The 15053-nt window shown below is 33.8% G+C and overlaps 1 protein-coding gene across 1 annotated transcript; it reads right to left on the bottom strand.

Moving 5' to 3' along the window:
• Positions 1-4266: 4266 nt before the first annotated feature.
• On the bottom strand, positions 4267-7395 carry LOC114372643 (protein COP1 SUPPRESSOR 2-like). The gene is made up of 6 exons (XM_028330322.1): positions 7168-7395; positions 6866-7081; positions 6654-6777; positions 6409-6482; positions 5088-5245; positions 4267-4878 (listed from the first exon to the last, which is right to left on the bottom strand). The coding sequence occupies exons 1-6, from the start codon at positions 7290-7292 to the stop codon at positions 4709-4711; spliced, it is 867 nt and encodes a 288-aa protein (XP_028186123.1). The 5' UTR covers positions 7293-7395; the 3' UTR covers positions 4267-4708.
• Positions 7396-15053: the final 7658 nt, after the last annotated feature.

Genomic DNA, 15053 nt, shown 5'->3' with positions numbered 1-15053 from the left:
TAAAAAAAATATAGGTAACCAAATTCACACGGGTAAAAGATTCACATTCATTTCACTATTATCAATTAAAACTTATTAAAAAAATATATTCAGCTCGAAACAAGGCCGTCAAAATTTACAAAAATATTTTGTTAAATCAGTGAGATAAAATAAAATAGACTAACATTATGCAATTAATATAAAACTTATGCCCCACTGTCACATCCTATCAGAGCATTGTGTCCCGACGTCCTTCAGCACAAGGTTCCTTTAAGCACTTCACCTAGCCATCTGCTCCCCCGAACATAAGGTTCAAGATCATCACAGGATCCAAACACAAACAACAAACCGGGAGTGAGTTATCACATTCCTAACTACTAGAGAGAAACAAAACAACATATAGTAACCAAATACAATTTACTTAGCATGTCTCACATTATTTCATCACTTTGTCATTCAAAATTCACTTTTCAATCATCAATTAAACATTTCAATCATTAATCACAATACACAAGAATCACACACTCCAATCAAGACATAATAACACATCAATTTCATAATGAACAATTAGCAAGCACATGAGACAGTTATGCTAAGACTCAAGCCTATATGCAATGTGGTACCATGTCAGTGAAAAACCACCCTGGGACGCTTAGGAGTACATAACAAGACACACCACACAATGGGTTTGTCAGGTCACTCTCACTAAGTAAGATCATAGGGAGACCAGTCAGGGTCACGATGTTTTGCGAGAATGCTCCAACCATATGGAATCAGCATAGGCTTAAAGGAGCACTCAAACCCGATGACCCCCAAGGCCTACACTCCGAAGAGTCCGTCAGGGCCTCTCCCTCCTGATTCAGGTCCAACCCCTAAAATTATTTTAGCACACAGACACTGCTAGTGAATTATACAATACACACGACCTCACACTCGTGTCTTAAATACGTACAACATATTGCGCTACAATTTAACACTGGTTCCTAAATAGGAACCTACACTTTCTCTTTAACACTGGTTCCTAAATAGGAAACCTACACTTTCTCTTTAACACTGCGCATTTACACTTTTATCAAGATAACACTGGTCGGGTTATTGTACAATTCACAGCTTACAATACAAATAATGTCGCATCAAGAATTAATCACACTTATTCACAACCAAAACTCATTCACAATTTCACATCTCATAATGTCACAATCCACCATCACATGTTTTCACGTATCTCACAATTCAACACCTGTTCTACATTACACTTTTACTCAATCTCAATAACAATATTATAATCTCAAGGCAACATATTATTCCACAATTCATCACATATTTCATTTATAAGCACTGCTCATGAATTACACAATACAACGACCTCACACTCATGTTTCAAACATGTTTAACACAATTGCGCTACAATTTAACACTGGTTCCTAACTAGGAACCTACACTTTCTCTTTAACAATGCGCATAAACATTGATCGGATTATTGTATAATTCATAGCTCACGATATAATTAATGTAACATCAAGTGTTAAATACATCCACTTATTTACAATCGAATATCATGTCCACACTTTAACATCTCATAACATCACATCAACCATCTCATAACATTCCTAATGGTATTCATAAGGTACAACATACACATGTTCATCAAATTTAACCATAATATTCTCAAACTCCAACACTTAATAATTTTTGGAATCATACTATAATACTCTACAATATTATTTACATAAATTATTAATATAAATAACTATCTCTCTATATATATAAACTAGCATACATCATATTGAATCACAAATTACAAAGTAAACTTTTAATGCACAAATTCTAAATAATTATATGAACACTTTGGTCAATTTTAATTATGATATTAACTTTTTAAATTATATATAAAAAACCTAAACAGCAAGAAAAAGAGAAAATACAAAATCAATATCTCTCTCTAAATTTCTCCTTTATTTCATCAATTCATATTAATTAGAAAAAGTATTCGATTTATAGGGTTCACGCTCAACACAATAGCATATCAATTCCACAACAATTGGTCTGTCAAACATATATAATTCACTGTAATAATTATAAGGATAAAATGAAAATTGCAAAAACACCCTAAAACCCATTCTAATTGATATCTCTAAGGATCCCTACACATGTTCTCACTAATTCCCAATTGTGAATAACTCATCCCTTACCTTTAAGCGGACTCACGTGTCTTCAGCCAGCGATAGCAGCATCTCTAGCGGTTCCCTGAGATTCCTCCAATTTTTTTCCTCTAACTGCTCCGATAGAGTTCCCAAACGTCAAAGAGACAAAGAAGGGATGGAAGCCTCCACTTGTATTGTCATCATGCGATTTATTTGTCTCCCTCCACAAATATTATCTCACAAATCCCAACGGTGACAGCGTGCAAAATTGAATTTCGAACAACATATCCAAATTTTATGAAAATCCAACGGTTAACAAAACCGATATTTTAGTTTTACCGAGACAGCTCTGGATCATTTTTTTTAGACAGGTTAGGTGGCCTGCGGGAAAAAGAGAGGATTTTGGGAGAAGAGTTAGGACATTTACGACCTATTATTTACTCTATTTATTTATTTATTTATTATTTTATAAAAACAAACTTTATTTTATTCTCTATCAACCAAATAAAAAAAATACCCTCTTATTTTCTCTCAAATCATTATTTAAATTAATAATTATATCTCCTTATTTATTTATTTATAAAATCTCATCATTTTTTTTAAATTTTATTTATTTATAAATAACAATCCTTTTTAATCTAGTTTACGAAAATTGGGATGTTACAAATATCATAAGCAAAATAATATAAATTTTATTAAAATATTTTTGTAATATTAATTATCATATTATAATTTACATTATTATTGTATTTTATGAGAATTTAAATTATATATGAGTAAACTAGCTAGTCAATAGTATAAATTCAAAATACATGATAAATTCATTGTATTCCGTGTGAATGAAATCAAAATACCACATGATATAATTATGAATTTTAATACTGTATATGGAATAAAAAGTTGTCCATGATTTTCTTTGCAACAAGAAGTGAAGTTTTTTTTTTTCTGTCTTCATCTAACTAATGTGTTGTTTTATAATTTTTTTTTTAAATCAAACTGGAACAAAAATATTTATCGTACCATAAATTTTAGAAAATCAAACTTATCCTTAGGTAATTTTAGATGGGTCATAAAAGTAACAAAATTTTAAAATTTAAAATGTAACAAAAATTCACGGTCATATTTTATTTTTTTAACGTGAATTACTTAAAATTTAAAATACTATTAACTGCTTGATTTATAGTACAATATCTTTTATGTAATTGAAGCGATAGTTAATTTTGAACAATTCCTTAAATAATAATCTTTGAGGAGTAAATAAAATTTAACAAAAAATTAAATAAATTTTATTTGAGAGAAAGATTTATTCAAAACAAATAATTTGAAATTTAATAACTTTTGTTTGTTTCGGTAACAATATAATCATACAATAAAACCCAAAAAGCTCGATATATTTAATATATAATTATTAGTTTCCTATGGCATATTGATTGTGATTTATTAAGATTTAACACATAAAATAAGAGATATACAAAAAATATTATTATAAACTATAAATTAGTATTTTTAATAACTTCATATTTTATTATATATTATATTTTTATTGTTGTTTTTTATAAATAATATTTTAGGTTTTTTTTAAGATAATTTTTTATTTTAGTTAAAAAAATTATTAATAAAAAAACAACTTAAAAATTATTTTATAAAAATGAACAAATAAAAAATTGATAAAAAAAATCATATATTTAGAGATGACTATAATTTATATATTATATTGATTCGACCTTTAACTCATTAGCCAACACTTTAACCGGATTGAAGACTAGTTCGATTTTAATAACCATTTGAATTATGAATCCCATTTGATTAGTACCGTTTGAATTCTGAATTTCACTTGGTGATGAAGGGACGACATTGCGGCAGATGGAACACTTGTCAGGGAGAAGTCGAAAGAGAAAAGAGGGTCCATCAAAGCAACTTGGGAAACAGAGAAAAACATGAGAAAAAATTATCAATACTTAATTTTACCAACATTTAATCACAACTCATCATATAAAATAAATTTATTAATTATTAAAATAATTTGAACAATATTTCATATTAAATGATAATCCGTAAATAGACATTAAATTCTAATTGCAAATTCTTTCTCACCATGGGAGAACTATCTTCCTTTTCCCACGGTAGAACCCGTCAATGCAAATTGTCAAACGGAAAAGTTAAATATTTTGAATGTCAGTAAAATGCATACAGTCTGATACAGATCCTCTTACAAGGAACCTGGTGGCATCACCACCATTCTTCTAACCATTGCCAAAACTGTTCATACCATATCTTACAGGCTAACAGCAACTTATTGATGACCAATCAAAGGAGTGCTGAATATTACAATTCTTTTGCTGCCTCTTGACATAAGGCCTCTCATTCGGTCAGTGATTAAAATAATATAATCTTGATAATTCTTAACAGTTGTTCTTAAAAGGAAAAGAACCAACAGAAATTAACGCTCAAGTAGCCCAATGATCTTCTGCTACAGTTTGAATAAGGAACTGGTGCAAATCAGTGGCATCCCAATCAACAGAAGCTCAACTTCCACCAATCTTTGATGTACTGTCGTAAAGTGCACCATAAATATAGCATTCATGTCATCTTCGCATTACACGGTGACGTTCTCGTTTCCTGAAGCGCTCTAACATGAATTCATCGGTTGCAGCCTGCCTCTGGACTGCTCCAGCTGCATCAGTGCTGGAATCATTTTTCTTGGATCCAGAACTATCATCCTGGTGATTTCTATCTTTGTACAACTCTGGATGTTCTGCAAATTGGGGGCTTTTCCAGTCAGTAACCAGAAATCAGAATGATGCTTTAAAACTACTAAAAACAATCAACAAAGTGTCAACCACTATCTATAACGGCAAATGTCACAAGATGAATTCATTGATAACTAAATCAAGGCTGACAATGACACAGCAAACAAGCAACATACATATGTACTCTGAAATTACAGAATCAAGAAAATGCAACCTCTTCTAAGTTTTTCCGCATAATCCCTGCCACGCTGGAAATAATCAGCACTGTAACTTGATGGAATGCTGAAATCTGATTTTGTTCGACCCATAAGCCTCTTTTCCTGTAGAAGCTTTTTGGCGGCTTCTGTTTCTTCAATATTTTTTAATTTATATCTGCAAAAATTGAATCAAACCCCATTAAGACACATCACCATTTTTCTTCCTCAATAAATAGACTCATGAAAGTAAAATTAGACAAAGACCACCAGGCACTTGCAACATATAAGTTATTACAGTTAAAAAGCAATGAACCAAGGACAAGATGAATCTGAAATATAAATCATAGGAAAAAAAAGAACCTTCAGCTGAAAAGCCAAAGTTCATAAAATTTGGTAGTTAGTTTCCAACTATGGGTACTACCTACTAAGAAATTAAGAATCACCCAGATAAAATATGCAAAAGCATAGCCAAATCCATTGAAAAAGTTCACCATTTTTTTCCTCAATGAAATAGATTAAATAAGATACGATAAACTAGAACCATCAAATACTAGTAACATATAAGAAAAAGAAGAAAAAATATTACCCTAAAAAAAATCAACCAAGGAGGCCAGGACAAGATGAACCATCTTAAATATAGAACATGAAAAATATAAGCTTTAGTTGAAAAGCCAACAACAACAACAACAACAACAACGCCTTATCCCACTAGGTGGGGTCGGCTACATGGATCAACTTCCGCCATAATGTTCTATCAAGTACCATACTTCTATCCAAACCATTAATGCCCTTAAAATCTGGTTGTTTGTTTCCAACTATAGGCATTGAGTTAGCATTTGTTTTGACTTAAAAACTATACCAATCTGTGACTCCCTGTCCCGCTATGATCTATTTAAAAAATGCACCTAACATAGAATAAAACTTATATGTTTTGTCCCGTTTTAATCAGTCTACAAAAGGCTACCATAGTAATCATAAAGATCAATTTATCACCCAGATGAATAACAGATAGCCTACTATAGGCATTGAGTTAGCATTTGTTTTGACTTAAAAACTATACCAATCTGTAACTCCCTGTCCCACTATGATCTATTTAAAAAATGCACCAAACATAGAATAAAACTTATATGTTTTGTCCCGTTTTAACTGGTCTACAAAATGCTACCATAGCAATCATAAAGATCAATTTATCAACCAGATGAATAACAGATAGCCAAGGATTGACTTGAAAGAAAAATACGAGGAAAAAAATGCTGGATTATTATATGCTTCTCCAACAGATAATTCAACCTACAACCTACAAATACAGCCCAACACAACAAATATGAGAATGCTTACTCGATTGGAAGCTGAACCTCAGCAATACCAGTAGTCCACTGAGTAGAGCTTTCTTCTGAATTTCGCCTTTTTACCTGACAGGAAACCATAGTTTTAAAAGAAAGAAGATATGAATCCAAGAAAAGGGCAATGCACACTGGGAGTAAGAGGTATCAGACACTGACTATAGTACACATAATTGATATCCTTAAATAGTACCTACAAACTAGAAAGTGAAAAAAGAACAATAAAGAGGAGACACTCACTTTAAGATGCTCAGGGATCTTATATAGTTCATCTTCAGCACGTTTCAGCTCATTCTCAGCTTGATCCGCTGCATCAATTTTCCTTCCCCTCTTCTTCGCTAACTCGTGCTCGATATAATTCACCCTGTTCAACAAACAAGTTGCAACAACCACATCTAAATTCAAAAACCACAGCCACAAACACAATAATAATAATAGTATATTTTACACACATATTGGGGTCTTCATCCATAACAGCGGTCTCTTGAGCGAAGGTGTCTTGAAGAACGAGCTCGTCCTTGTCGCCGCCATCGCCATCGTTCTTTTCGGCGGCTTTAGCAGCTAAACCGCCGCCGGTTCCACTCTGCACCTGCAAACTAGGGTTTGCTGGAATTCCCGATTTCCTTTCCCGCTGCTTCTGGAGGAGCTTAATTTCCTCCAATGCCATTCTGTTCAATGTAATTGGAGCAGTGAAATCGAAACCCTAACATAAAATTTTCCCTATTAGAAATTGTGGAATTGAAATGAGAGAAACCTTCTTTCTCGTTCGTCGTCGGATTCATTGTTACTTTGAGATTGAGGAAGTTCATCTTCGTCTGTTGGAGCGCTTCTCTTTCGGTAGTTTTTTTTCCGTTGCTGCTGCTGCTTCGAATCATCCATCGTTGTTGCTAACGGTAACGGATCATATGCGAATGCAATGCAGAGAGGTTTAAACGTAACGTTTTAACCTTCAACACTCGCTCGCCACCAAGTAGTATCAACATTTCTCACATATATATATATATATATATATATATATATTGTAAATACCCAATTTTATCGGGTTTATTTATATCTTTTAAATTAAAAGTATTTTAATATTGTTGAAAAAAATAAAAAGATAGAAGATATGGTCGTTATCACCCGAGGATATTTCAGTTACACTGAATTAGAGGTTGTTCAACTGAGAAAAAATAAAACGATTACTAAACATAGGTTATGAAGATACAAGCCTAAAAACAAAGAGATCATGGGATAGTGGGATCAATTGGTTAGTGGAGATCAAGTTAATTTTTTTTTATCTACTGTACCCATTAGCACTCAGAAAGGAGATGAAAAAAATAGAGACGAGGAGAAATAATGAGAAAAGAAAAATTAGAGAGAAAAAATAATAACTTTTTTTTTGCAATAGACTACCGTAAACGTATCATCTTCACATCGTTATTGCATCTCTCACGTTCAGATGTTCATCATCATATCCAAGAGGTGTGTTTCCTCGATGTGCTTGATAGTGGTTTTATGTATGCTTTTTTTTTTTTTTTTTCTTTTTCTCTTTCTCTTTTTCCTTTATTCTCATGTAAACAATAGACATGCAATGTTATAAGCATTATTCCATTTTTAATGCATTAATTTTGTTTCTTATACACAACACTTGGTCTATGCATGTGCAATTTTTAGTTTGTTTCTAAAATAGTAAAGAGGGCTTATAATATAATTTGTTTCATTCGCTTTTGATTTCCTTGTGTTTAAAAGACAATAGTATAGGCACAAAATGGATTCTTATCTAACTGGTTTTGTCTTCTATTTTGGTTATTTGTACAATAAAGTTTTTGTTTTTCTTTCTTTCTCTTTTGGTTTCAAATAAAATATTTATTTCAATTTGTGCAATGATTTGTAATTATCAATTGAGCTGCAGTTCTACCTTTGATATTACTTATCATAAGCATTTATAGAATAGTCATTTGTTATCATAAACCCTTGTGCATAAAAATTGATTTAGATACTAAAATTTGATTTCGGTCTTTAAATAAGATAATCTTAAAATTTTTATTTGTGTGAGAAAAATAATTGAACTCATGCAATTATGTACGACATTAATTGAGTGACATTTCTACCTTTTAATTTTGCTTAAATCATGAATATTTTTGGAATAACCATTTGCTATCTAAAACTTTTGGCATAGAGTTATGTTCATTTGACAAGTAAACATGTTCTCTTTTTGGGGTGAAACAAATGAGTATAAAATTATATAATCTTGTGAAAATAGTTAAATGTATCATTTTCTTTTGTAGGGTGCTAATATCTTCCCTATAAGTAATCGACTCCCGAACCTATCTTTGATTTCAAAGATCATTTTGAAAAGGGTTTTCCAATGTTTTTCTTTCCAAATAAAATGTTGGTGGCAAATCCATTTTTATTTTTATTTTACATCATCTATGTCGTGACCACAGTTGCAACATATGACGACTCCACTAGGGACATTAAGAGAGTCAAGCCTTATATGATTGATTGCACAAAATTATATTTTTTAAAATATATTGTTTTACCCCTATTTTCTTTTTCTTGTGTATTGTGCTCTATTTTTAGATATTCTATTTTTTTTAGCTTTGTCTCAACTTTAGGATAGAAGATTATTACTTTGTATACATTTGTTTGTTTCTTTTTTGTACAGATTTGGATAGTTGTTAGGATCAAAGGTTTGTATGTTCCCTTACACACTTCACAATCACTTACTTCACACACTTTTGGGGCTTTATACCCAAGCCTGTGTCCACTTGACAGTTGTTGGGTTACCGCTTAGATTTTTACCAATATCATGAGACAATCATATTGAAAGGATATTATTCCTTCTTGTGATTGAATCATGGGTTGGGTCTTTGTCTATCTAATAAAGGCAATCTAGGGACCACTTAAATCTTTAAGAATATAGCTCCACCTGAAAATTGTTCACTGACAGTTGAACTAGTGACCACCAAAATTCAAAGCATGACCTTAATGAATACCTTACCCTAGGTTTTTACCTTGATAGGTCACAAAGGGATGTACTTTTCTTTATCCTTTCATTCCTATGCACCTCATGCATTCATAATTAGCTTGGCATATATTTTCTTTATTTTATACATACGTAAAAAAAATTATTATCCCATGCATCATGTTGCACCTTATGATTTATGCGTATGCTTATTTATAAATAAATAGAACTCATCATTTCATTCAAGTGAAAATCATGCATGCATATTAGGACCATGTACATGTAGGTTACATCCATGTTTGTATATCTCTCATCTTACTTTCTGATTTTAGAATACACAAGTTTAGTAGTGTTTAACATGGAGGAGATTCAAAATCTTGCTAGCAATACACCGAGGCCTAGAAAGAACATAAGAATTAATGGGCTAAAAAATGATTTTTAAAGAATAAATTATATTCATGGAAAGATGACCAAGGAAGCATGCATGAGTTTTGAGAAGAAATATTGTCAAATTATGGATTTATTGTCGATCCCCATTAAAGCTTCGATACTAAGCACTTTAGCTCAATTTTGGAATTCGAACTTGAGATGTTTTGAGCTACTTGCTTTGGACCTTGTACCAACAATAGAGGAGTACAAAATCATGTTGAAGTTGCCAACTAACAAAAAGGCCAGGGTGTATCTCTATTAAGGGAGTTATGTAGCCAAGAGGAAAGTGGTCGAGTTGATTGGCCTACCAATGGGTCAAACTGATTTCAAAAGTAGAGAAACAATCCAAGGGTGGAATAGAAATTTCCTAGAAGATTATTTGGAGACTTTAGCCGAAAAGAAGAATTGGGAATTTTTTAATACAACTCTAGCATTACTTCTTTATGGATTGATTCTTTTCCCATTCACTATAGGCATGATCGATCACACAACCATGGATGTATTCTTTGCTTATGAAACTCGAGGAGAAAATCCAATTTTGGCTATCTTGGCAAATACATTCCTTTCCATGGAGATATGCCACCAGAAGAAGAGAGAGATGCTACGATGTTGTGATTACTTGTTGTTTGTTTGGTTGGTGACTCATTTATATGCATCCAATCATATGGGTTACTTTCTGAATCCTTTGAGAAGTTTTCATCACATCCCTTTGAAGAAACAAGAAGCTATGGAGTGGAACAAAGATTTATCAAAATTGGAGGTGGAACATTTTCAATGGGTATGCCTTTGGTATCATTCCCATGATAGGATTTTCAGTTGTGGCTATTTTCCAAATGTGTCGTTAATAGGGCCAAGAGGATGCATAGCCTACACCTCGACAATAGCTCTTAGGCAACTCAAATGGACTCAAGTTATGCCAAATGTTGAAGAATTAAGAGGTTTGATTTTCCAGTATGCTTCAGGTGATAGTCATGGGCAACAAGTAAAAGTCAGAATGGCTTGGGGAAATGTTAGAAAGAAAGAGGGAAAAGAGCTTGTAAAACCTCGTGTGGCTACCTCACAAGAGTATAAAGAATAAAGGAAAGCCATAGTAGTCTTTATTTGCAAAGAAATCTCATGAAGAGAGTCTATCTCGAGAATCTAGTCAAAATTTTGCTTCTTTGAATTCTCAATTGGAAATCTTGTGGGCTTAGATGAGGTTATGGAGGAAAAAGAAGAAAGTGCGAAGATAAAAATAGAAATTCTCAAGCGATAGTGCCAAAAGAAAGATAGAGAGATAGGGCACTTAAAAGATGAGTGTGTTGACGACCATGAAAGCTCAACCATGCCTAGAAGGCAAGGAATATTGCTATTTCTATTATGATGGAATTGCAAGATAAAGTTGAAGCAATGGAAAGAGAGATGGCCAAAATTTATAAAGAAAAAGAAGACCTGGAGATAAAAAAATGTATTCAAGAGCAAAGATTGGAGTGCCTAAGCAAAAAGTTAGTCGAGAGAGGCCTTGATGCAGAGAAAGGATGGGGATTAGTTAAAGAATATCTTAACTTCATCCCATAATCAAATCAAAAAGGGAAACACCTTTAAAAAACAATTGTTGAGTTGGCATGTGAGCAAGACAAGTTGAGCTCTGGCATCCAAGGGTTACACTTGGTTTCCAAGCATCACTTTGAAAAGAAGAATGAGTGGATGAAAACTTTTGAAGATATGACTCGTTGTGTTTAGCATCATGTCACAAACTTAGTAGCATAGGTCTAAGTGGTCAATGAGGAGATCAACTCAAATCCAAGATAAAGCTTCCTTTGGAGGGTTTTCAGTTATTAAAGTATTTCCAAAATCTAAGTAGAAGCTTCATGTAGAATGAGATGCAATTTCATGTACTCCATTTCAAAAAGAGATTGTATTTCAATATTTCGATTAATAAAATGAGCTTGGATTTTTTCACTTTCGTTCTAAACATTATTCATCGAGGATAGAATTTCCCCTTGGGTAATTGTTAACCACATTTTTAACTTGAGATGTTTAGTCCTTGATTGGAAATGTGGGGCACACCTTATATTGCTAACATATGAGGCCTCTTCTATTGAGGAAGAAATACTCCCTTGGAATGAGTGTCAACCACTTGGTGGCCTAAGAGGGAACATACCTCTAGTGCCAAAATGTGGGGAATCTCCTTCAAAATTGAACACTAGGTTTTTTCTGTCTTCTTGTTTCTTATTTCTTTTGCTTATGGTTTTTTCTACACAGAAACGCTAAAATCAAGAAAGAAACTGTATCCTCGACACCCTTATAGAACGTGGTCCCAAGAAAAAGATTATGGATGAGATAGAAGAGCGCCACGAGGAGTTGAGAAACAATGTCAACTAGATGAAAGAGCAAATTGTGCAAATCCTAGAGGCGCTACATGGCTTAGAAAAGAATAGCTCTGAGGGCATTGTTCACAACAAAAACTTGTTTGCTAATATTCTGCGATGCTAATCAGCAAGTGTACTGAGTTGCACAAGTAATATAAAATAGTAAGAATCGAGTATCGTATCCACATGGAACTTGTTTCACTCAGAAGATATATGTTCAATGAGCAAACATTTGTGTAAAGCAAGTAAATGTTGAGTTGGATTTATGTATTAAAATCTAGTTAAACACAAATTAAAATATCTAGAGGTTGAGAAGTAAAAAAAGTCAAGTAAAAAAGCACGTTGGATCGTCCTACTGAATTTCCTTTGATGTTTTTAAATATTTTTCTCTATTTAATGTTATCCTAGTGCTCTTATGCTGAGAAATTACCCAAATCAAGATCCCTCGAGTGAATGAGCCTAACTCTATTTAAATCTCATCCTTGATCCCTCAACAAACTTAGTCTAAAAGAGTTGCATTACGATTACAACATAATAAGGACTAGATCGCTGCACTCCGTTCCTAGATATAAAGTTTTCTAGCTTTCTCTATCAAGTTCTAAGGTTTTAAAGCACTTCTGGTACTAAAAATCCTAACTATACATACAAATGGGTGATCAAGCCACAAGCATGCGAAAATAAGCGTAGATGGAAGCAATGAACACATAAAAACAACATTAAATAGATAGTAAGAAAGTTTTACATCAAAGGTTTAGCATGACTCCCCAACAAGAGGTTTAGCCTTCCATTACAAGTAATGAACTTTCAACACAAAGGATAGATTTTGAGGGAAGAAAATGGCTAAGAATGATTGAGGATGTCTCCTTCAACCTCTAGAACCCTAATCTCACTCCTCTAACCTAAACTCTCTTGGAGGCTTGTTTCTGTCACTTTGGCTTTTCTCTTGGCTCTGTTTTTTGACTCTTCCCTTAGTTTTCGCCAACTCCAGTGTTTTAAAGGCTCCTTGACATTTCAGATTCTGAAGGCTCGCTTAGCGATATTGGCTCGCTAAGTGCGAGTTAGTGAAATTTGGCTTAGCGAGTTGGGCGCGCGAAGAGACAAACGACTCGCTAGGCGAGCTTGCGGCGCGCTGGGCGAGCACATCTCAGACTGATCCTCTTCTAGGGTTTCTCATCACGCTAAGCGAACTGAGTGTCTCGCTTAGCGGATATCACTTGCTAAGCGTATATGCCTCGCTTAGTGAGACACCAGTTGTTTGACCTTCTCTTCTTTTAGCCTGAAACTGAAGTGGTTTCAACATTAATTCACAAAATGGGAGTATCTACTATATAAAATCAAACTAAACATGAAAATATGTACAATTCCTACAAAAAAAGAACCATAAATTGGGGGAAAGAGGCTAATTTCATGTAACTATTCAATACAAAAGTTAGTCATAGATAACTGTTAGAGTTCGTGGTCTTAGTTCCTTTGTCCCACATCGCTTGGTCTGTAAAACTTGTGTGGTCTTAGTCCCACATCGCTTGGTTTGTAAAAACTTGTGTCTCATTAGTGTTATATATAGAGACACCATGTAAGCTTTTATGTGCAAGAAAAAAAAGTTCTCCTAGTGTAGTCATGGACGTAGGCACATACATTGTGTGCTGAACCACGTTAAAACTTTGTGTCTTTTCTCTCTTCCCTTTATTTCTTTCTCTTCTTTTATTGCTCTATACTAACAACTGGTATCAAGAGCTTTTGGTTACTCCACGAGATTTCCTTAGTTTAAAGGAATTAGTGGGAGTCTTCTCAGTTTAGAGGAGACAGTGGGAGCAATGGCATTAGAAGAGGGGAAGGTGAAGATCGAGAAGTTCGATGGCAGAGATTTCAACTTTTGGAAGATGCAGATAGAGGATTATCTATATCAGAAGAAGTTGTATCAGCCCTTATCAGGGGTTAAGCCAGACGACATGAAGCAAGAAGAATGTAACTTGCTGGATCGACAGGCTCTTGGCGTGATCAGATTGACATTAGCCAAGAACGTCACGTTCAACATCGTAAACGAGAAGACTACTACAGGCTTAATGAAGGCGTTATTAGATATGTACGAGAAGCCGTCAGCAGTCAACAAAGTATACTTGATGCGCCGGTTGTTCAACCTCAAGATGGGAGAAGGTATGTCTGTAACTAATCATATTAATGAATTTAATACTATTCTTGCCCAGTTGGAATCAGTGCAAATTAAATTTGAGGATGAGGTGAAGGCATTGATTCTATTGTCATCACTACTGGATAGTTGGGCTGCAACTGTTACTGCAGTTAGTAGTTCTATAAGGGAGAACACATTAAAGCTTAGTGACATCCGTGACTTGATCTTAAGCGAAGATGTTCGCAAGAGAGATTCAAGAGAATCTTCCAGTCATGTTTCCAATTCAGCATTGAATACTGAAGGCAGGGGAAGGACTACCCAGAAAGGTCAGAATGGTCGAGGCAGATCAAAGTCAAGAGGGAAAGGTCAGAGAAAATTTCAAAGTGACGTTATTTGCTGGAATTGTGACAAGAGAGGTCACTTTAGCAATCAGTGCAAGGCACCAAAGAAGAACAAGTCACACAAAAAATAAGAAGCGCGATGATGATGAATCCACAAATGCAGCAACTGATGAACTTGATGATGCATTAATTTGCAGTTTGGATAGTCCTGTTGATTCATGGATCATGGACTCAGGTGCGTTGTTCCACACTACTCCCTCTAAAGATTTATTGTCTAACTATATTTCTGGAACATTTGGGAAAGTTTACCTTGCAGATGGAAAATCTCTTGACATTGTCGGAAGAGGTGATATCAACATCAAGACCTCCAGTGGATCCCTATGGACATTGCACAATGTCAGACATATTCCCGCCTTAAAGAGAAATTTAATATCTATAGGG

Source organism: Glycine soja, chromosome 10 (genome assembly GCF_004193775.1).
Source record: "Glycine soja cultivar W05 chromosome 10, ASM419377v2, whole genome shotgun sequence".
Classification (NCBI taxonomy): Eukaryota; Viridiplantae; Streptophyta; class Magnoliopsida; order Fabales; family Fabaceae; genus Glycine; species Glycine soja.
This window is presented reverse-complemented; position numbering and strand designations above follow the sequence as displayed.